The sequence below is a fragment of the Betta splendens genome, chromosome 7 (genome assembly GCF_900634795.4).
Source record: "Betta splendens chromosome 7, fBetSpl5.4, whole genome shotgun sequence".
Taxonomy (NCBI): Eukaryota; Metazoa; Chordata; class Actinopteri; order Anabantiformes; family Osphronemidae; genus Betta; species Betta splendens.
Window position 1 is genome coordinate 11,847,310 of NC_040887.2, and position 23,329 is coordinate 11,870,638.

The 23,329-nt window shown below is 45.3% G+C and overlaps 2 protein-coding genes across 2 annotated transcripts; one reads left to right on the forward strand and one right to left on the reverse strand.

The window, feature by feature from the left end:
- Positions 1 to 549: 549 nt before the first annotated feature.
- clcnk (chloride channel K) lies at positions 550 to 9,061 on the forward strand. Its single transcript, XM_029157585.3, has 20 exons — positions 550 to 1,293; positions 1,382 to 1,555; positions 2,123 to 2,254; positions 2,330 to 2,458; positions 2,530 to 2,669; positions 2,756 to 2,833; positions 2,914 to 2,989; positions 3,133 to 3,258; positions 3,684 to 3,768; positions 4,028 to 4,129; positions 4,212 to 4,296; positions 4,581 to 4,730; positions 5,181 to 5,250; positions 5,350 to 5,436; positions 5,513 to 5,729; positions 6,426 to 6,559; positions 6,757 to 6,827; positions 7,164 to 7,244; positions 7,583 to 7,669; positions 7,897 to 9,061. Exons 2-20 carry the CDS (start codon positions 1,414 to 1,416, stop codon positions 7,933 to 7,935), a joined length of 2,031 nt encoding a protein of 676 aa, XP_029013418.1. The 5' UTR covers positions 550 to 1,293; positions 1,382 to 1,413; the 3' UTR covers positions 7,936 to 9,061.
- A 553-nt stretch (positions 9,062 to 9,614) lies between these two features.
- fam131c (family with sequence similarity 131 member C) lies at positions 9,615 to 16,057 on the reverse strand. The gene is made up of 6 exons (XM_029157394.3): positions 15,784 to 16,057; positions 14,507 to 14,571; positions 13,254 to 13,338; positions 10,456 to 10,695; positions 10,215 to 10,304; positions 9,615 to 10,141 (listed from the first exon to the last, which is right to left on the reverse strand). Exons 1-6 carry the CDS (start codon positions 15,812 to 15,814, stop codon positions 9,939 to 9,941), a joined length of 714 nt encoding a protein of 237 aa, XP_029013227.1. The 5' UTR covers positions 15,815 to 16,057; the 3' UTR covers positions 9,615 to 9,938.
- Positions 16,058 to 23,329: the final 7,272 nt, after the last annotated feature.

Here is a 23,329-nt window from a genome sequence, read left to right on the forward strand (position 1 = left end):
GATGTCACACACTCACAAAGAGAAATGCAAAGGACAAACTTTGTTGAACGAGTCATAACCAGTAAAGTGACACTCTCTCCTCTCTGAGTGTTTGCATTCCTCTGTCGCCCACTTGACCACCGTCCTCTTCAGCTGCTCTGTGTTATATAATGAGGAACGAATCCCTCAGTGCAAGACTGAGGTGGAAGGTCGGCCCAGTGCAGCTCGCTTACTTTCATTATTAAACGGTCAGTTTGACACCAGCCTCTTGCCAGGTTCCTGAAACATGTTGGCTTGAAACTCTTACATAACAGTGAACGACTGATTTTGTTAATTACCAGAGGGGAAACTTCTCAGTTAGTTCGTCAACAACAGTTGCTTATGAGAAAGAACTAGCCTGTTTGGCTCTGTAGAGGCCCCAGTGTGGCGTTCCCATGGAAACAAGTTTTTACGTTTTTACACCGTGAAGATCTGACTGTGTGTGTGTGTGTGTGTGTGTGTGTGTGTGTGTGTGTGTGTGTGTGTGTGTGTGTGTGTGTGTGTGTGTGTGTGTGTGATGCTGACAGCATACAGATCTCCCTAAAACTTCAACGTTAACTGAAAGCTTACTGTAGCAGGGAGAAGGTAGAGCAAGGGAATGGAAAACATTAACCAAAATGAACAATGATCAGCTCAACCTTGAGCAGGTCGCTGGGATCCGGAGAGTGACGTGTGGAGAAGTGTCTGATCCTTAGGCTCTTTTCAGATGAGACCGTGTGAAGCTCACTGATATAAGGAAGGTCACATCAGCACACAACAGAGTTATCACCAGGCATCAATGGCGCTGAGTAGCGCTGCCATGGCAAATAATCATTACATCATAATATATTCTTCCACAGATGTGTTATATTTGTGGCCTGTTTGAGCATCTGTGACTCGTGATCAAGACTACAGCTTTGATTTCGTATCAAAAGTATGTTTACTTATGTTATTTATGTTTTTTTCGTTCACTCTTTTTCATAATACGACTAATGTGGCAGGACGGGCGACTGCTTCTATGCTATTACATCATAGGAGCAAGCATTTGCACACAGCTGGGCTAAATCACCATGCTATTAGAATAATATGAGTAGGATAAGGTAAAATGGGGTGAGTGGAATTAAAACATTGTCAACTTTCTGTCCAGTGGGATGTTGGGCATGTGTTCCTCCAAACAGTTAATATTAGCTAACCTTTCAACCGTGACTCCATCACCTCGATGCTAATGACCAAAACAGCAGAGGTCAGTTGTGCTGCCAATTCACCTTCACATTAAGCTACACGGACAGACTTAAGGTGAGACCCTGTGTGTTTAGCACTGGATACAGCAGTAACTTCTTCTTCCTGCTTCTGAGGATTCATAATACTTCACCTTTCTTACCAGGGACTGTTTGGGGCTGTGAACACTTAGACGCAATGAACAGTGTGGAGCCTGGGAGGGAGATATTTGTAAAGAACCTCGATCCAGAAGGAGGAAGAGATGTGGAGACACCCTGCAAGAGTCCGCTTCTTTCTGAGGCGTGGAGGCCGTACCAGCGGCCGCGTGCAATTACCAAAGGTGAAGTGGATAATACTTACAGCGTGCTGGTCAGAGCAGCACTATCGTAAAACATATGACTGTGTTTGCAGATGTAAGTCTGCTCTAGCAACAGGTGCAGGTGTCGGTTTATGCTAAATATGCTACATTTTCATTAATATTCATTGTTGACATTTAACTCTGCTTGTACTTTTTTATTTTGCACAATCTTTGCCTCATATTACGTTTTTACATATTGTCTGTGTCTTAACATCATTTGCATCTGGACGTCTGCTTCCTTTGTGCTCGTTGAACAACCCTGGGGCATCGCATGACCTTCATTTTGCTTTGCGTTTCCACTGTGTATTAGAAACCATGTTTAAAAGAAGCAGACTTGTTTTTATGTACTGTTTGGTCTTTAAGTAAAATTACCACATTTATTTTGGGGGTGTATTATTAGCCAGTACTTGTGTCATAAGTGTTTTTTTTTTATTTTAGTTAATCGGATTGAATCTGATCTACAGTAGAAATAACTCGTTTGGGGTTGAACAGCTGTCTAAGACTCCAATCAGGATCTAAGACGTCACATCCACATGTTTGCGTCTACAGAATGGCTGCTGAAGCTGAGGAGTTGCTTTGGAGCGGTGTGTGGGATGGAGTGGTACGGCTACGCTGCTTTAGGCGTTTTAACCGCCTTCCTCAGTTTCCTCATGGACCTCAGTGTGGCCAAGCTGCTAAACGGTACCCACAAACACATGCATCTCTCCACACAAACAGTACGCAAATGTTAAAACCTCTCTCTCCATTGCTTTGCAGCTCATCAGTGGCTCTACATGAAGCTGGAAGGCAACAGCCTGCTGCAGTTCTTCTGCTGGACTCTTTACCCAGCGTGCCTCTGTGCTGTCGGCTCAACGTTCTCCCACGACATCTGCCCCTTCTCCACAGGTGCGCCCATTAACTCATGCATGGACGGATGCACAGCTCCAGTGCAAGTGATTTGCCTCCTTTCTCCTCAGGCTCGGGCATCCCGGAGGTCAGAACCATGCTGGTCGGCTTCGAAATGCCGCACTACTTGTCCGTCACGCATTTGTTCACCAAGTACGTGGGCCTCATCTGCACGCTGGCAGCTGGCAGCACTGTTTTCCTGGGCAAAGTGGTCAGTGGCGCCTCAGCCGATCCGAACATGCACACAGTACGTAGCCCATTCCTCAGCACGGCTACCGCTTTGTTTCCCAATGTCAGGGTCCATTCGTGCATCTCTCTACCATGGTGGGGGCCTACCTGAGCAACCTCTGCACTCTAGTACAAGTGGATAAGAAGGTCAAAGCAAAATGAAAAATAATTACAGCCTTTTGCACATCGTAGAGGACCAAAACCATTACGGGTTCCTTCTGTTTTAGGAAAACGCCCTTAGAGAAATGCTGGTGGTGGCGGCCGGAGTCGGGGTGGCCAGCTGCTTCGGAGCGCCCGTCAGTGGTGAGAGAGGCAGGCTGAAAGGCTCAGCATTAGCAAAATGACATGTTATATTATATATATTATATATATTATATATATATATTTCTTGCCGCCAACATGTTCACAGATAAATAAATGAGATGAATTCATGCATGCATTGGTAGGGGTGCTGTTCAGTGTGGAGGTGATGTCTTCGCACTTCGCCCTGAAGCAGTACGTCCCGTGTTTCTTCTCGGCCGCCTGCGGAGCGCTGACCTTCCGCCTCTTCGCCGTGTGGAGTGGAGATGGAGGTAATTAAGGGCCCGATCGGCGCTCGCTCCCTCGCGGTAAACAAGGAGAAAAGCTAAATAAACCATTTCCAGTCGTCTGGCGTCGTATTAAGGAAGAACGTTGTCTAGACAGGCTTCAGCCAAAACTGTGTGAAAAGCACTGGCCGAGACCTTTGGTGCCTGTTTGACCACGTCGCTTCAGTAATGGAAGCTGTTTCAGCATCACAATGCCAATATGGTTGAACCCTAGAAGTGTGGGAAACACACATATTCTTAGTTTGATTCAATGTCCACTAATAATTACAGTTAACCTTAGGTGATATTTTACAATCAACAGTCAGTTTTAATCATTTTAAGCATGTCTGAAAGAATGATGTGGTTTGTGTATATGCTTTACTGTCAGAGGAGGAGCTGGAGGGATGAATTTAATGTGTTTGCGTTCACAGAGACTCTTCAGGCGCTGTTTAAAACTGATTTCCCTGCCGCCTTACCTTTCTACCCACTGGAAATTCTGCTGTTTGCTTTCCTGGGGTAAGTTCATTTTTTATTTTGCCTGCTTGTCCCCATCCTGCAAAATGACATTCTGTAGTCATAGTGATGCTAGTCTCGATTAAAAACCATGGACCGATAAAGTTTTGTTATTCTTTTGTTCTAATTAGCACGTTTCCTTAACCTTATTGTCTGGCCTCCTCCTCCTCCTCCTCCAACTCCAGTCTAATGACTTCCGATTGTCTACTGCTGCCTGGGTTAAAATAAGCCCGTCGTTCTCCATTGTTCTATGTGGGAACAGGCTGGTGTGTGGAGCTGTGAGCTGCTGCTACCTCTTCTGCCACCGACGGATGCTGAAATTCACCAAAACGAACTCGGTCCTCGCCAAACTGCTGACCACAGAGTGAGCGCTTAGTCACTGCGTGTTACAGTGTTAGTGTTAGCGGCGATGGGTAAACCCTGGTCATTTAACAATCTGCCTGCAGGAAGGGCCTGTACGCGGGCACCGTGGCCTTCCTCCTGGCGTGTGTGACCTTCCCCCACTTCTTTGGTCGATACATGGCTTCTAAGGTGAGAATCAGCAGCGCCTACGCTTCTGTAGATGCACCCGCTGCACCCTGTGAGCAAGTCATTGGGTTCTGCATTGATTCTCCGTTCTAACGTTAATCATGTCTGAGGTAAACAAAACTTTAACAGCATAATCCACAATCGATTCCCATCCAGTGACTGTGTAACAACAGGTTGCTGCATCTGCACACAGAACAGGGGCCTCGCTCTCATCCTGACCTTTTGTACTGTTGACTAGTTCTCCTGTGTCTTAAAGAGTCCTTTGATGACAACAATTTTCCCTGCAGTTCACCATGAAGCAGCTCCTCACCTCCTTAATGGACAGCAGTCAGTGGGGCTCTCAGACCCATAATGCCTCTGTGTCCGAGCCGCTGTCGAAGTGGAGCTCACCTGAAAGTCCTTTCTACTTCTCTCTGACGTTCTTTCTGCTCATGAAGGTACAAACCCCAAATTAAGGAATGCTTTCTCTCCCTCGGCTTCGCTGACAACAAAGGCGAATCGGTGGCCTCTTCTCTCCTGTTCCCTCAGGACACGGTGACCCTTAATTGACATACAGTAATTGACATTTTCACAATAGAGTAAGCGAGCTAACAACTGTTTAACCTTTGAGGATGAAACGTCCTGTGATAGCACATGCTCCCTCAGAGGTTGAGGGACGGATTTTACTATTGTTACAGCGCAGTCAAGTCAATGGTGGAGTCATTTGTATTCATCCCATCAGCCCCACACATTTATTATCTTTTCTTCCTCCAAACTGAGTAAAAGACTTTAAAAAGCACTGAATGCAGCCCTGAAAATGGGCATCGAGCTCTGTGAAATGCTCACGCAGGCTCTTTCCTCCATGCGTCGCGTGTGCTGCTGAATGTGTGTCTGTGCTGCTGCTGCAGATGTGGCTGTTGGTGGTCGCCTGTTCTTTGCCCGTGCCCGCTGGGTACTTCATGCCGGTCTTCCTGTACGGTCAGTGAAAGGCGTGATTAGACCTGAGTAGGAGGAATTAGTTCCACTGCATTCATAAAGAAAGCTAAATAATAATAATGTATTTCTTTGCTTTTCCAGGAGCAGCGTTGGGTCGTTTGGTTGGAGAGGGAGCAGCTTACGTGTTTTCCTGGACTTCTATAAATCCCGGGGGCTATGCATTAGCTGGTAAAAACAAGAGATCATCAAATAAGTACAGAAATACTCATTTACTGCAAGATCTGACACCCTGCGCCCTGTGAAGGTGCGGCAGCCTACTCCGGGGCGGTGACACACACCCTGTCTCCAGCGCTGTTGGCTGTGGAGGTCACAGGTCAGTTCAGCCACGCCGTACCCGCCCTGGTCGCGGCGCTGCTGGCCAACGCCGTGGCCCGGTCCCGGCGCCGCCCGTCTTTCTACGACGCCCTCTCTATTGGAAAAAGGCTCCCGCATCTGCCGTCGCTGAAGAAGGTTTGCCCTCAGTGAGTAGGAGGAAAGCGACCTGGGCTGATTAAAGGAATAACAACTGCCTCAGCAACCAGCTTCATTGTAGCCGAATCACTGGGATTGATCTAGACGAGCATTAAATAAATCACAGTGCTATTATTTTCTCTTTGTTGTCTGAGGCAGCAAAGCATGAACGCTGCAAAAGCAGGTAGACAGAAAAAAACACCTGGAGTTTGAATCATTTTAAGGCTTTAAACCCTGGGAAAATGAGTTTTCTGCTTTTTTCCATTACCAAATGCAAATGTGATTTTAATCAGGCCCCAGCGCCATGAAGGTCTCTGCCTTTTCCGCTCACATCTACACTAAACCCGTGGCTATGTGTTTAGGTGGAATTCAAGATGCGATTCTGTGCAGCAGCAGAGAGCAGCGGGGCGTAGACGAGGCAAAGTCAGACCCCTCTGTTGTGTGTGCCACGCACCTGCAGCTGCTTGAGAAGGCTTCTGAAAAAGCAAAAGGCTCCAGTGGCGGCGGGAAACTCTCAGACCTGAAGTTTACATTATAGCGAATAGGATTGCAGCTCAAATTTTACAGCCTATAAATAGATTCAAGTGGCAGAAATGACAAAAAAATGGCTTTTTCAAAAAGAATCATTTCCATTTGCAGCCCTTTCTCCATGAATCTAATTGTGCCTCCTTTTGCTGCAGGTGTGAAATGATTCATCTTTTTTGCAGGCTTCCTTCCACACCAGTGGGACAGGTTTTGGGAGTGAAATCAGTTCAGCTCCAGAAAGCAGCTGGTCCAGCAGAGGTTGAGGACGTTGTTCACAGCAGCACCGAAACCCAAATCCCAGTGGTGGACTCACATGGTGAGCCAGTACCGTGGCCCACTTTAATGACCAGTGACTATTATTCAGACTACTAACATTAAAAGAGCAAATGTGAGAAAGTAGACAAGCTTTTAATTCTTGTTTGCAACTGGCTGCTCTCAGCCAATCAGAGCGCAGATTCTGTATCACTGACTGTGACAAAGGAAACCGATTCCCTCGTCTCTCTTCTGTTAAAGAGTCGCAGATTTTACTGGGCTTTGTCCTGCGATCCGAGCTGCTGTTGTTCCTGCATCACTCTAAGACTGAGGTAAAAGGACTCAGACACACATCCGAAGAGGCAGAGGGCGAGCTGTTTGATGCTGTTTAAAAGGCAGGACGTGCCTTCGACGCTCCTAGAATGTGAAACAGCTCCTAAAAAGAGAGCGGAATGTGCCGGCGGCTGCTGGCTGACGTAAACGCTCGTTTATGACAGCACACACTCACTTCCCAGCATCCGTCACTGTGGAGCAAACTAAACACACACACACACACACACACACACACACACACACACACACACACACACACACACACACACACACACACACACACACACAAAATCACGTCTAATGTAACCAAATATGTCTTTTGTGCCGTTTTTCAGACTCTGGAGAAACATCTGGATGAGGTCTGCTGTATTCACCCGATCTCAGCCCTGATATCGCCGCACAACAGCATTCAAGAGGTGACAAGGGGTTCAAGATTGCTTCTCGTTGTGGCTTTCTTCAAGACTTCGATAAGAATTCCTATCTGAGCAGTGAGCGTGGAGCTGGTGCTGCAAAGCTTAGTTCAGACTAGATAAAGATGGAAGAGTCACTAAAATCACTGCCATCCAGGCATAAACCTCCTTATAATTTATTATAAAGACATATATCCATAAGTTATAATATGTTAGTGTTAAATGTTTCATGGCTCAACAAATCAGCTACTGCGGCTTTAACGAGTCTGAGCGTCCTCTTCTAGTGGAAACGTGGAAAGAAGATACGAAATCATTTTGTAAGGAGTTCTCTTGTGTTCCTTCAGGCCTACAGCATCCTGAGTCTAATTGGAGCCCAGACGTTGTTTGTCACCGACAGAGGGCGGCTGGTCGGACTCATCACGTGGCCAGAGGTAACGAGTTTTGGCATATTACGTTCTCACACTTACCAAGCCTCGCAAATTTAATCTCGGATATTGACTTAATGACACATGCAGCATGATTTGGTGATATTCCTGTGCCATCGTTCGTCCCTCTATGGATTTGTTAACATTATGCAGGGTGAAAATGGCTAATCAGGAATTCAAAGCAGTCTCTCTCTCCCTCTCCTTGCCTCTTTCTGTTCTGTTCTCCCTTCCAGATGAAGGGCATATTGGAGAATTTGACTAAAGAAATCTAAGCAACAGTACAAAAACCCAAGCACAGCCAATCTATTCTTCTGATGAGCTGGTAACGCAGGCCTGGCTCTAATAATGAGATCAGCTCCTCATTGCCCAAGCGTGACAACGCTTCCCTACAAACAACACCACCATTAGCCTGGAAGCTCCGGTGATCATCATTTATCAGGGCTTATTGTTTCCCCCTTTATTGTGATCAGCAGGATCGGGACCACTGAGCAGATACCACTCACCTCCCTCTGTTTACCACACTTTTTAAGACTGTGATAGTAAAACTATATCTGGAACCAGCAAAGATCAACACAAAAGTTTAGTTCACCACCACTAAATGGAGAGGTAGATAATGTGTTTAAAGCAAACTATGACAGTGTTTTTAAATTGGGTTTTAAATGGTTTCATTTAGTTCCACCTGCTGTGGCACAATAATTAAAATAAGTGATTCAGAGTCCATCACTGTGAGAGAATAGTCTTCTCCATTCAGTGGTTGAATGCCTGATGGACTGAAACAAAATGTCAAATGCAGGAAGAGGAGATGCCGTGTGTTAATACTCCTCCACCACATCATCAAGTCCAGTCAAACTGGGCCTGGACCACATCCAGTAAAGGGTTTCCAGTACAGGCCGGCACCAAAAAGAGAAATACACCAGAGTTTGATAGGAATTATGATAGATAGGTAGAAAAACCCAGATGAGCGATAGGTTTGAAAGCAGCACATATCGGTCACAGTGTCATCAGCGTGTTGTGACTACTTGAAGTAGTGTCCTCCAAAAACAAGAAATGCTTATTATTAAAGCTGGTTTGAATTAGATCGGCGCTTTCTGATTTTGCTGCCCCCCAGTGGTAGCAAAGAAACGCCTCCATCCAACCTTTAACCCGGTTAGTGTCATCAGAATAATATGTTGGTGAATGAAAGAAAACTGGCTTTAAGGTCGGATCCGAAACTTAACAAGCGTTGCCTTGGTAACAAGGTTCCTTCCTTACTTAATTAAATCATGATTGTATTGTAAATTAGTGTTGATGTGTTGTTGGTGGTGCGCTAATTAAAATCAAGATCAATTTCAAGTTTAAAAAAAAAGTGTTCAAAATCATTTCTTGTGTTCATTATCCTCCAACAAGAAAGCAGCTTAATCTGAGATGATGGTAAGCTTCCATATTAAATCTCGTTTTTTTAAACATCACAGTTTGTAAATGGTTGTTTGAGACTTACAGACATATTAAAAGACCTTGTTTTTGTAGTATCAGCCACTTGTAGTAAACTATATGGAATTATTCAAAATAATAAATCAACCAGCTCCTTTAGATAGCAATAACAGTATTATCCCATTTTCATGAAATAGCACTAGTTAGTCTTGAAGTAAGTCTGTCTGTTTCATGATGCGTTTGGTTATTTCAGCCGTGCACAACAGTTTGTCCCGTCTCGTCCACGTTGAGAAAACAGCCTCATTTTGTGTAAACCTGCACTGAAATAGCAACATTGTTCAGTGGTCTCCTCCTCCCCCCGCTCTGTTTTCCTACACGCTGCTCACCTGCTGGCGTCAAAAGCCTGAATCAAGGCTGCTGCAGCCGTCTGCTTTGTTGTAGCCTGAAAGCTGAGACACGCGTTCGGTCATGCAGTTATACTTGTGAGCCTTCACCACATTTAAATGTTATATCTGTTAAAAAAAAGAACGGAGCAGCCTCATACAGCACGTACAATAAATTTAAATGAGATTTTATAACAAGATATTTACAGCACTTGAGTTCTACATATGAAAGTTTTCCATGTTCATTGATTTAAAAATTTTAATATAACAGTGGAACTATGTACATTCAGAAAGGGGGGAAATAATACAGTTCAAGTCTTGGATCTGAAGATCAGGTCCTTAAATCCAGTTCAGGAGTCACCTGTTTTTCCTCATAGACGCCAGTGTGTGTGTGTGTGTTTGGGAATCAGTCGTTGCTGGTGGTCGAGACCTCTCAGACAGCGAGGCTCGTTTCAGACACTGCGCCATCACTCCCGTCAGCACTAGTTGTAAAAGACGTCGTCCTCGGACAGCGAGCTGCTGTCCACGTGGCGCACGGCCGCCTCTGACGTCACGGCGCCCCCCTCCTCGAAGCGGAGCCCCTCCCCCCGCTGAGCCTGCGTCTGGGCGTGGACGCTGAACAGGTGCTGCGGGACGCCGACGCTGCCGCCGTCCAGCAGGAACTGGGACAGGAAGTGGCCCTGCGCTGCGGAGGAGCATGAAGAAGAATGGAACCTCATAGAATGTGACAGAATGAAAGCGTCAGCGGCGTGTCGTACCTTGGAGGCTGGTGGAGGGCTGCTCTAAGCCGTCGTGCATGGACCACACGTTCATGGCAGCCTCGGCCAGCGCGAACTGCTCTGCTACACCTGCGAAGGGAAAGGATCTTGAGGTCGACCCCCGCTTCCCAGCAAGCGGAGTCCCTCTGATAGATTTGACATGGCCGCCGTGGGAGAACGATGAGGGTTATTGATTTGGGGCGACGCCCACAGGGGGCCGCGCGGGCTCCGCCCGTCTCACCTGCGGCGAAGCGCGCCTCCTTGATCTCGTCCGTCATCTGGGAGTAGAACTGCTCGTCCTCCTGCAGCTCGGCGCCCCCCCAGCTGCCGCCCCCTTTGCTCCAGGCCCCGCTCCATGCGCGGCCCTGCCGAGCGGCCTCCCCCCCGCCGCCCCAGCCCTTCCACTCGATCAGGTGAGCCACGCGCCCCTGGGCCATCGCTGTTGGCTTGGTGATGTGCTCCTTTATCGTGGCCACCAGGCCTAAAGGCAGAAGGGACGCAGCGTTACACAGTGGATTGGACTTATAGAGGAAAAGGACACAGCAGAACACTGGGGATGTACAGAACACAGAGTGTGTGAAGAGGAAGGAAGGAGAAATGCTGATAAAAAAAAAAACCCCGAAAAGGGACAAGCGTGAAATGGTGTTAAATAGGTGAAAGGATGAAATATATATTAAAAATCGTTGTGTGTGGAATGTGGAAATAGATAGTGAGACGTCAGAGAGATAAAAATCTAAAGAACCTCCTCCTGTTCGTGTAACAGCAATAATGCAGTGCTCCATGAGGAGAGAAGATTGAAAAAGGAGAGTGTAATAACCACAAAGGTGACGTAGGTCACAGCTTACGATCTCCTGGTTATTACTTACTGGATAGAAAAGACAACAAGAACAGGCTAGTGTGAACTTATTGTGGCTTTAATAGTGGGGGGAGGTGTTTTAGAGTCAACTCACACCAGAGCTCAGATTAGTGATCATATTCATTTGATTTTTTTTCATTTATTGGAGTTGCTGGCGCTCTCTTCTGATAGTAATATGTTATTCATGACCCGTAGAATCCTTGGACAAAGCGAGAGAAGCCATCGCTTCTTTAATCTCAAGAGACGAGGTTAGAAAGGTCTCCCAAAATGAATACCGGACAGGAAAATTAATCTATGCAGACGGACCAGAACCAAAGGTTACGACGGCAAAAAGGTGGAAAAACAGAACCGCTATTAAAGGTTAAGGTGAGAAATTACAGGAGGAAAGTTGATAAATGTCAGGACAGGATGACAGCAGAACATGGCAGGAGATGAGATAAACAGGGAACGGACGCAAAGGGGAGATTATGTCCAAGTGAGAAACAGAAGCAGCTAAACGGAGGAGAGCTGACAGCCAGAAAAAAAAAAAAAAACAGAAAAACATCACGACGCGGTATTTTCATCAGAGACGGCGTGTTTGCACGCTGCGACGCCCACTGACGTCTCGGTTGCAGCTCCTGATGCCAGCGAGGCCGTGTTTACGTGCATCACGCTGCATGCGCGCACAGCAGCAAGCGTCGGTTTCCAAACAGAATGTCTGAGGTTTACTGCTCACGGTGCGAAGGAGCGGCACATTAGCTTTTGCAGCACCCAGCGGGTCAATAGAGTGTTTATTGTTGCTGGTGTACAGTATGTAAAGGCTATTTGCAGCTCCAGGGGCTGCTGCACACTGGACTCGTCATCTTTTTATGTAAACCTAACAGAGTGGGAAACTTCACTGATGATTGTTTGCAATTAAGAAGGCTTGAACTCGTTAGCAGAAATGCTAACATTCCGGTTACCGTAAGGAGCAGTGCAGGTGACAATGCGCTCGAAAAAGTCATTTACTGGGTGGTTCTGGAGAAAAGTGGGTCAGCGACACATTAAACACTCGCGCCTGAGAGCAATTTCAACGGTCCGACTAACCTGACTGCGTGTCTTTGGACCGAGAGAGGAGCCTGGAGAAGCCCAGACAGAGGCCACACATGCAAAACCGCCTGGAGCGAAGCGTTTTCTGTAAACCTGGCAGCCACAAACCAAACAAATGCAACAAACGCGCATTCTCATCAACAACTGTGCAAATGGTTCCCAGTGTCCTGCCTCATTCACGCTGAATGCCTACCTGAATGCCTCCTAATCCAACCAAGGTGAGCTGCCATCACAACACCAAGCACTTTCAAGGCAACTTTTTAATCAAGATGATGTGAAACTTAAGCAGACGCCGTAAATCCATTTCATTTAATGACCATTATTTGCCTGAAACCCATCTTCATCTCATTTGCGGAATCGAATGAACACCTCATTCTCTAGGAGCAGTGGTTCCGCTGTTGATAAAAGCGTATCACGCTGACATATCAAGCATTACATCACAATATTACAAACATAAAGGTAGTAATGTCTCCACCATATCCTTCTAACTCAGTTATATTTACCCATGAGTTTGCACACTGTGATTTGGAAGCAGTTGCGGCACAGAGTCCACAGCCAATTAAAATGGTGTCTGACAAGTGATTAAATCATTTCATTTTCTTAATAGACCAATTATGTCACTGCCAAAGCAGGTGTCAGCTTCTCAGACGTCTGCGTAAACGTCTATATTTGTCTAACACATTCACGAGGCTTTCCTGGCCTTCATAATTGTACTGTGAGGGTAATAAAGGCGCCTTTAGTGGGGAAGGTTCAGCAAGGCAGAACACACTGGCTCAGATAATTATCCCCCTGCACAGAGCGAGAGGGGGAAGCAGGCGAGATGAGGCAGACAGGCGCAGGATGGAGGGAAGGAGATGATAAAAGAGGAGGAAGAGCAGAGGAAGCCACAGTCAGACATGTTCCTCATTATTAACTTGTGTCTGTGTCTGGGCTCATCCATGTCTTACCATGGATGAGGGACAGCGGGGTTTCAATAAATGGCATTAGAGCCATGGGGGGTTCACAACATGATCGCAGCTTCCTTTTTGCAAATGTGTGTGTGTGTGTGTGTGTGTGTGTGTGTGTGTGTGTGTGTGTGTGTGTGTGTGTGTGTGTGTGTGTGTGTCCAGTCTCACCTATCAAGGAGGAGGTGGCCAGCTCAGCGATGTCATAGCGACTGCTCTTATCTGCTACGCTGCCGTTGGATGGAGTCTGACTTTCCTGCACAGAGAAGAGAGGAAAACTGGTGAACACTGATGGTGAAGCTGTGGAACAGTGGAGCCAAATTACCCGAATCAGCTATAACACAGATATAGACACACAGTCCAGCGGTTTTCTTCTGCTGCCGGTGGACCGGACCATGTGGTTGTGGCTGATCTGTATGGAAGGAGAAGCGGCACTGCACAGAAGTGATAGTCTGAAACCTTCAAGCGTTTCAGGGAAATGGGATCGCAGGTACATTCTCACACATCAGTGGCGCACGGTTCAAAGTCAAACTGCTGGAAATGATTTGAAATGAACTTTTACAAACGATAATATTCTGCAATAAAACCACTAGAGTGTAAAATTACCTAAGAGCAAAAACAAAAACACATCAGGAGGTTTATTAATATTATTACACTCTCTGTTGTCACAGACAAGACACTTCACTGATACGAAATAGCATCAATATTTAAGAAGTTCCTATTGTAACTCCACATCTTTGAACTGAAGCTTTGCGTTTGTGATCCAGGTGAGTTTAAACACAGCGTCCTACAATAAATACACAAAAATACTGCAATGGCCGTTACTCATCCTTTCACTCATTTCATTAGTGCAGCTGCACAACATTCACTTCTTGGTTTTGTCTGTGTTTTTTTAGCTGCTCCATATGAAGAGCTTGTAATCATGTTGATTAAAGACGGGAAATTTCTCCCCAGAAGTCTGCATGGAAAGTGTGATGGCGCCTGGATGAGCATGTTATGTGTGAAGGAGATATTAACCAGCACATGGAGCCTCTCTTTCCGTCTACGCTTGCTAATAAAAGTATCACAGACAGAACAGCTCATTTGCCGTTCTAACAGCTTTATTAGAATATCTCTATCTTGTAGCTGGAAACTTGTTCTGCTCAAACAAGTGTTTTTTTTTTTTTTATTCTGCCTGCTCTTCTGGAGCCAAAACCTCTCCAGGTGACGTCACCTTGTTACATTTGGGAAGGAAGCTGTCATATTTTAATATGAGGCAGAGGGAAATTAAAAACCCATTAAAATGTTCCCCAAGCAGAATCTAGAGTGCAGGTTGAAAACCAGCGAAGTCTCACTTGAAGCATGCAGGCAGGTCAGAGTTAGAATACAAGGGCTCTTGAGGACAAAAACTCTTTCCACGGACGTTCAGAGCAGCGTTCACTAACCTTGACAGAGGACGGCTGACCCTCCTCAGTCTGGTCCTGCAGGACTGTCATGGGAAGATGGAGCTCTGTGGGGAATCACACATCTGTAGGTGAATAGCCAGAGTACGTGCGTGTCTATAAAGCCCCCCCCCTCTAACGGCCAGGGGTCCGACGAGGCTCATGGATGAAATGGATGAAAGCACAGAGTACAGGGAGCAGGTCAAAGCTGGAGCCTTGGACTCTCCCCGGTGGCTTTAAACACGATGGCGACGGCGCTCGTGTGAATGACAACAGCAGATAAAGTGCAGGTCAGAGCGATGGAGGACCGACGTCATTAGAAAGGTCAGTCTCACACACACACGCAGAAACACAAACACGCCTAGGGTTTCCCCCGGGAGTGGTTGTCAAGACAATGGGCCGTCGCTATGGAAACGCCACAGCAACGCCACAGCAACAGGAGGCGAGTGATAGCTTTTCATTTACTTAAGTCACAGTCAGCAGCGCGTGCACACACACAAATGTGAGTCATGAGATCATATTAGTGTGTCGAGAAACCGTATCATCTGTCCTGAGCACAGCCTCAGGTCCTCCCGGGGTTAGATCGCTCTGACTCTAGTCCACACACACACACACACACACACACACACACACACACACACACACACACACTCTCAGACAAACACAGATGTCTTCCTTCTTTACCCACAGCTTGAGACCTCCGCTCCTCCTTCCGGCAGAAAACCACGCAACGCATTGTCTGGCAAAACGTGTCACAGACTGATGCTGGAGGTGGAGGTTCAGAACGGGATGTTGTCCGAAACATCCTGCGCCGACCACTTTGCAAGTTGTTTGCAAATTAAAAAAAAAGCTGATGACTCAAGTTAACTTGTTTTTGCGCAGGACCCCTCACTTTCCTCCACTCCTAGGAGGCCCTCCAGCTGAGGCGTACAGCAGGTATTTAACCCAAACACCTCTGTAGACAGTGACGGAGCACGTGCATGAGACAGAAAACTGCAACCAGAATCACATGCTCAAGTCACGACAAACTGCAGAAGAGCTTTTAAAGGATGAGCGATATCCTGAAGCCACTGCTGTCCCCCACAATCCTCCCATCTCTCCCATCAACCTGTCGCTCTCAAGACTCGCCTGTTCACCAAAATGACTTTCTGACTGAACACGTTCACGATTCAAAGTCACCCTAAGCAGTGGGTTTGTGCCGTTTTACTCCTACAGGTTGATGCAGCCTTCAAACGGACACACGCGCACGCATTAACAGACAGGCGGACTTAGGCACTGACCTGTGTGACCTTTGCAGAGGCAGGCACCCATGGTCTCAGGACGGCCGGGCAGCTATCTGTTCACCATGGTGTGGCGAGGATGAGGAGGATGAGCACCAAGGTGACGGACACAGAGTCTGCAGAAGGAGCAAAGGAAAGTAGGGAACTGAGGACGGGGGGGAAGAGAGACTGGGTGGCAGATGAGCTGCAAGCTGACTTCTCTGTGCAGGAGAGGAGAGGTGAGAGAGCGACACAGACAAGGAGTGAGGAGGGGGGACAGAGAGGGAGAAAGCATGAATGCCTGTTTGCTGACGACTCCCAATCTCCTCCCCTTCGCTTGTCCTGTTCTCCTCCTCCTCTAGTCTCTCACCATCCTGGATGGAGGAAACTCTCCCTGTGGGCTTCATGACGGAGATGCATGTCAGAAGTCTGGCTCTAAAACACAGATAACGGCTGCATCTACAGCAGTATGCATCAAGCAAAGGACAGGAGTTCCCTCTGCTACTTAGGTCTGGTCTGTAATGTTTCTCCTTAGACGTATAAACTTGATAACACACATTACGCACATCATCAGGCGTCTCCTGTGACCTTGTTAACGCTGCCTCCTGCACTTCAGACACAGCGTCTGCCTCGGATTCCTCGTGGCACTATGGAGTAATGTAAACGGGGCATCGCTGACATCATCCGTGACAACAGCGCCCTTGCCTCCATCGTGGGGGGAAATCTTGTTGCCATGGCAACCAAGCCGCTCGATGCTCCCGGAGGTTTTACTTTTTTTTTTTTTTTTCTTCACGCCGAGATGGAGAAAGGAAAGGAAACATGGCACAGGTAAACTTAGCAGATCCCACCATTCAAAGAGAGCTCAGCTGAGGTGAGAGCTGCGCTGGTGCGATGACGTTGCGCTATCTGGCACATTTCTCTTCTTTTATGTGGTACCCTCGTTGAGAAGTTATCAGAGGAACCTCGCTGAACAACATGGCTAGCTTGAAGTGTCAGAGGACTCCCTTTGTGGGCTGCAAAGATGACAGCAACATGCAGCTTTTCATTTTAAATACCTCGTGATTCAGTCTAAATGTTGGCACATTGAAAAAACACATCAACCAACCATGAACCTCAAGCAAATGTTCAGTAAACACAGCGAGGATCCGAGGAGGAAGACAAAAGGCAAGATCACACACTTAACACTTTACGCTTAAATATTCTGAAGCTCCTTATAGTGAAGCCCTCTGAACTATTTGGAGAGACTCCGGCCTATAAAGAGACACACTGTTCCTTGTTAGGAGCAGACTGCCCTCTAGTGGCAGATGAGGGGAACGCTCTGCTCTGTGACGTGCACCATGATGTCAGTTCTTGACTGTTTCCACGTGTTGTAGAAAAGCCAATTAATCACATTTCAACCATAACTACGCCTCCGTGGTGTTTGTTGTGCTGCCGCCTTCGTACAGATGTTATACGCTCCATACAACTCGCTTTATTACTCACATCCTTCTGTGACCAAATCTTTGGTCTGTTCAAAGCCTCTCCTCAGCAACATGATTTTGATTAGATGTGAATCTGTGATTTTGGCCAGTAGATGAGGAAGGGGGGGTCATACAAGCATGCATTACAATAATTCCCCTTGCTGAGACACCACAGACATTCAGCAACATTCATTTCTGTGGTCCATTGAGGCAGAGTGGGATTTGGATGCCTGTCAGTAACGGATGATTCCCACAGGCTCCACATACTGCAGCTTGTATGCAAATTACACGTGAAATTGTGCTTTTTGTTTATGCTGCCAAGTCGTGATGTTTGGTTTGGTGCTTGCGTTGCAGGCGCGTAGCCTAAATAGCTGTGCTTCTAAAGCAACTAAATCGTTTTGAGTTGGGTTCCTTTTTGAAATGATTTATCGCTCCTGTGTCTTCATGTCTTGTTTTTCCATTGTTTCTCGTCACCTGCATCCACTCAGAGAAGCCCAGCCTTGGTATCATCACAGAAAGGAGGACGGGAAGCAGAGCCCAGCGGTATGTGGGAGTTCATCTGATTATCAGCCAAGCTTTATTACTGTATACTGCGAGTCAAAACTGAAAAATGTTCGGGATTCTGCAAAGAGAAACGCTCAGTGCAGCAGTTTTAAAGCAGCTGAATGATTAAAGTCTGTAAAAGCACTTCATTTATAATCAGTGAAGTTCCACCAGGACAGTATGTTTGTACATATACAGTCAGAAATTAGATGTTAGGAGTCTATTTGACCAGTACCTGTGTTTGGTGTCAGTGAACAGAGATAAGGCCAACATCTATTGTACTCGCCGGCTGTTCTGTAATGGTGTCGGTGCAATCAGTGGATGTGCTCCGTTCCATCCATCGTATGATAGGGCTTATTATCAAGGTGTGTGTCAAAATGCTCCAAAACATCAACACTGGGCTGTCATAGGAGCACCTCACCCATTATCTAGTAACATTAAATATACATTTTTCACTGTGCAGGAAAAGAAACTAGACCAAAACCTCAACATGGGATTTTTTTAATTTTTGAGGAAAAAGAAATATTCCATTATATTGTCTAGAGCAAATGAAGTTGTTTTTTTTTTACTGAGAGCCATTCAACTTTTTGTATTTATATTATCTTAATAGCAGTTGTTTAAAAACTCACCTTGATCCCATAAGCCTGTCATGATCAATGCATCCACTAGAGGTCACTGTAACTCGGGTTGTAACATGGATTTTTGTTCTTTCTGTCTTTTTTTCAGTGTTTTCTTCAGGTTATATTTCATTCCTTTAACATGGTCACACTGACAGACCATGACTTTTATAGACCCATGCAGCTTCATATTTTCTCACTTGGACCCAACCAGTAAAGTCCTTCACTGCTGGTCAGCGGGCGCCGAGTAAAAATGCACATCCTTAAGAATCACGTCTCATGTTTAATATCAGAACTCAGCGTGGTTTGGCTGCACTCCCTGAGGTTATAGATGCAAGAGCAGAAATCCACCCTGTTAGAATGTGGTGCCAAAGTCCAGAGTGACCACTTGAGTGCACAGTTGCGATACTGTAATTTAAATCATAACTCTTTATGGATAATGTAAACTGAAAGCAAAACGCTGACTTGAACCACAAGTACCATATTCAAGTTATTCCAAATTAGTCAAGTTCTGATCTAAGTACGAACCCCAGGTCAGGGTGGAAATTTTAAACTTGAACATTGTGCTGCTGGTATTTTGGTCAGAGAAGATGCAGACAATCTGAGCGATTCAGTTCAGGAGCAGCTCACGGCTGAACATGTTCAAACAGAGCTTTAATTACACAGATAATTGATGAAACAGCTGTGTTACTGCATAATTACTAAAACGTTTGATGGAGATGACTCATTGATGGAGATGACTCATAATCACCTCTTTACAATTTTCCTGCCAACACACTTAGTCTATTTATAATTGATGGGACAAATATTTGCTCACTTGGAATAAGTAACTGTATTTATAATAATAAAGTCAATATATTAAGTATTAGTCTAATTACGCTCTAACCTTAGATTAAAAATGGTATTTTCTCTGTTAAAAATCAATTTAATGGCTTCTTCTTCCATTAAAGACAAATAAATTTAATAAACTCTGAATTGCAGAACTTCGTCACCAACAAGTCACAAAACTGAACAGCAAAACAATGAATTATACCACAAATTAGCACCTAAATTTAACTGTAAATTAAAATGTATTTATGATTTTTATATATTATAATTTACATTAAATTTAAAATGACTTTTTGACTGAGAGAAGAAAACACGTGGGACTGTGGGCTCTCCCATGCATCAGTTAGACCAGTTACTCCAGGCGCGCCATCCCAGTCCTAGTTTTTGATTGCGTCCATAATCCAGTTAAAATTGACTGATTATTGTGCACACAACCATCAAACCCTGAAATGAAGTAAGTTTGAGGCAAATCAGACAAACTACATGGTCCAAAAACTGCTCCTCTCTTGTGCAAAAAAGTTAATATGAACAATCTGTTGACGTGGCAGACTCATGCTTCAGCGCATCCAAGCAGAGATCAGACAGCACATAACCCATGGTAACGACAACTACAGTACAACTACTGTCAGCAATATGCTTTATAATCCAACCAACAACATCAGTTGTTACACAATCAACACAACAGGTGTCGGCATGGAAAACATTTACAGTGGCTACAGTCAAGAAGCGTTAGAAGATACAGCTTCCTGCTGACACTGTGTCACGGAACGGCAGATGAACGGACCCACATGCACAGCGAGGACTCGGTAGACAGTGGATATAGTTAAGAAAGTCTTTAATGACAGAATCCAGGTCACAAAACGGTCCAGGTCATTCACGGAGTAGCAACACCATAGGGCTTAGGCAAAATCGGGTCCGAGGACAGGCGGGAGTCAAAACCAGAAAGGGCTCAGATCACGGGAACAGAATCGGCGGGCGTAGACAGGTCCAGAAACGAGCAGAGTCCAGTAACAGAGTGACTTACGAGGGTGGTCAGGATCAGACGAGAAGCAAAGATCAAAAACGTAACAGGTTCGATAACGGGGTAAGCTGAACAAGACGAATGCTGGAGCGTGAGAACAATGACTCAGTAAACAGCGATCTGGCAGAGAACCAATGTGACAGGTGGTGGTTAAATACACGGAAAAGATCACTGATACAAAACAGGTGAGTGTAATGAGGACCGGGAGTGAAGCGGGAACGGCTGTGGTGTGATGGGAAACGGAAGTGTTTACAAAATAAAACCGGAAACTGGGATCAAAAACAGAAGAGTCCTTTCAAAATAAAACCAAGAACGAAAACCTGACACACTGGTCCAATAGTGGAGAACCAGTAAGTGTTAGGGTGTGTGTAAACTGGGAGACGTGATACAAACTGGTTCTGAGGGGTCCACATGACAGAAAATCTAAGCAAACCCTATTGTGGTTCTAGTGGGACTTACAGTTCATAGATCTATGAGCTTAACAACGGTTTTTTCCATAGCACAAGGCTTGTGACATTGTAAAAGTGATTCACCAGAGTGAAATACAAGCTTAAAAGAAATTAGTTTTTTTACAATACAATGTACAGGACCCACAGATGAAGGTTCAGAGGCGTCCAACAGCAGTGACAGACGATGGTGGAGGAGGATTACAGAACCTCAGTTACAGAGTTCAGCCTGTAAATGCCTCATGTTCTAATGGTAGCTCACCACAGCTAAATAAAAAAAGGCCAAAGATGATCATGATGCTGAGGCTACATCAGCTCAAATGATTTATTAGTCTGTTAGTTCCCATAGATAAAAACAGTCAAAGTAGACAAATTCAATACATTTCCGCCCGTCTGTTTTACTCTCGTTGTAAAAGTGCATGGAAACTTCAGGCGAGTCTCCTTTGTACAAGCTGCCAGTTTGTTCCGTCTGGCTGCTCAGCAAACAAGGTATATTTATTTCAAAACATTTGTGGGGAATACATTTAGTTAATCGTCAGATTGGCGTTTTGAAGTGGTGCGATTTGAATTCGTTGGTGAATTACGAGTTAATTTTATGCAGATGTGGAGCAAATGCGGCCTTGACAGTCGTCCTAGTCCAGCAGCACTGAAACCATTTTCTGTACTTTGAGCAGTTTTTGTAGACTATTCAATAATGTTTGTGTGTGTTAAACACATAACTTCAGTTTCTACCCGGGCCCTACACACTTAATAACATAATAACATAATTTAATATAAACACACATTACTCACCTTTTCTGAGCTGTTTCTCTCAGTTTCTTCAGTTCGTACCTGCTATAAAATCAGCATGAAATTTTTTTTTTGTTTTTGCTTTTTTGTATCTGTGAAAAATCTGTAAAAGGAGGAGAGGGCGTTTAGCGACATCTAGTGGTCAAAGTGCATAAAGCAACTTCATAAGCAGATCCACAGCTTTAAAATGAGAAATTGTCTGAAATGACATAAAATAACAATAAAGAGACAAAAATACCTTCTTCAAAATACAAACAAAACGGTTTACAAAAACATTTAATAATTATGAATTCATACTGAGACAACATATATGATTCTATTTACTTTAGTATTTACTGATGACTTTATTTTATTCTATGTTTTATTTATGTTCATTTATTATTTTATTTTGAAACATCTGTGTCCAGTGCTGAACTAAAAGTTCAGTGTTCATCGTGATCTTATCTCACGGTTCGGTACAGTATGTTTTTCTTTATATGTGTGCTTTGGAGTGAGTACAAGATCTACACTTCACTTTTTCATGTCATTCATAACCCAACACGGAAACCTGTATGGAGTTCCTTGTTCTTTACTGGCTTTCACTTTTGCTTTCCTTGCCGAGTTCAGAGACGCACGTGCCAAAAACAACACAGAGAATGCTGGGAAATACTTAAATGAAACAAAGAAGGACAGATTGTTGTCCGAGCACGAAAGAGCATGCGAGGAAGTGCGAGTGACTTCCTGTGGCTCGTCTGCACGTGTGGACGGTGGTTGGAGGTTTCAGGTCCGATTCTTTCAGTAACGAAGCAATGGGCGCGTGTTGGAGCCTCATCCGAGCAGAACTCCCACTGTGTAAAGCACAATGAAACCATAATATTAGCTCTAGAATCACATGATGGGCTGAGTATGCTGAAAACCACTGTCTGCAGATCGACCGCTCCTCCCTCCCTTTCCTGCCACTTCTGATCTCTACTTGTCTTTTGCTGCGCTTTGCCACAGAACACCAAAATAGCTTTGAGGAAAACATATTTCGATGACACCAACATAAAAAACGATGTGAAAATGTGGAGGACTTCTGCTGCCTAATGGTTCTGGTTACTTGGCCTGCAGCACAGTTGGCGAGGTCTCTCAAGGCTACACCAACAGGAAATTGCATTAATCCCGCGCTGGGCTGAAGTAATTCACTCCCTTCTTTATTTAAAGCTTCGCCAGGGTTTTGAGCAGACCACCTTGGCCGTCCTGGTGGAGGAGCACAGGAGTGGGAGGCCTCGGGGCTTGACTGAAACCTTCCTTCCATGTGCTCCCTAATTGGTTTAATGACCGTAATTATCTACTGGGGTGCATGTTGTGTAGGGGACGATTAATGGCCTCCAAAACATATGCAGACAGGCGGACATTAAAAAGAGGGGGGGGGGGGGTCCTGCAGGAAGGAAAAGAGCCATGAAGTTGTAAGGAGAGATGCATCCTGGTGTGTGGATGAAACAGGACAATGACACGGCGCTTTAGTGTGTTTCTTCCTGATGCAACTGCTGTTAAAATGATGGGCTTTGGTTTTCAGCTCAAGCAGCCGTCCTCCACAGACTCTACCGCCCATGCAGTTAAAAAGGAAAATGTTAATGATGCTCCAGAAAGCATCCATTCACAAGCAACAACCCCACTGGTAGAAAGCTGCACAATTGAAGCTGCAGCAGCGCTAACATTCTCTAGACGCTGATCTAAGGAGTGTCTGGTTTTAATTCAGATTTTTTTTATCAAATGAAAGACTGAAACAGTTTTTTAACCAGGATCATCTAAGATGACTTTTTTTGTGTTGGTGTATGTTAAGAGGTACTAACACTCAAACGTAACTGTCCTAATGGGCTCCCTCTCTTTTAAACAATAATG

Bases quoted from the DNA above. Each gene is read 5' to 3' on its own strand.
- clcnk (XM_029157585.3), top strand. From the start codon at position 1,414: ATGAACAGTGTGGAGCCTGGGAGGGAGATATTTGTAAAGAACCTCGAT. The intron at 2,255-2,329 runs GTACCCACAAAC...ATTGCTTTGCAG, and splicing joins TGTGGCCAAGCTGCTAAACG to CTCATCAGTGGCTCTACATG. The intron at 4,130-4,211 runs GTGAGCGCTTAG...ATCTGCCTGCAG, and splicing joins GCCAAACTGCTGACCACAGA to GAAGGGCCTGTACGCGGGCA.
- fam131c (XM_029157394.3), bottom strand. From the start codon at position 15,814: ATGGGTGCCTGCCTCTGCAAAGGTCACACAG. The intron at 13,339-14,506 runs GTTAGTGAACGC...TTCTCTGTGCAG, and splicing joins GTCAGCCGTCCTCTGTCAAG to GAAAGTCAGACTCCATCCAA. The intron at 10,142-10,214 runs GTACGACACGCC...GCTCCTCCGCAG, and splicing joins GCCCTCCACCAGCCTCCAAG to CGCAGGGCCACTTCCTGTCC.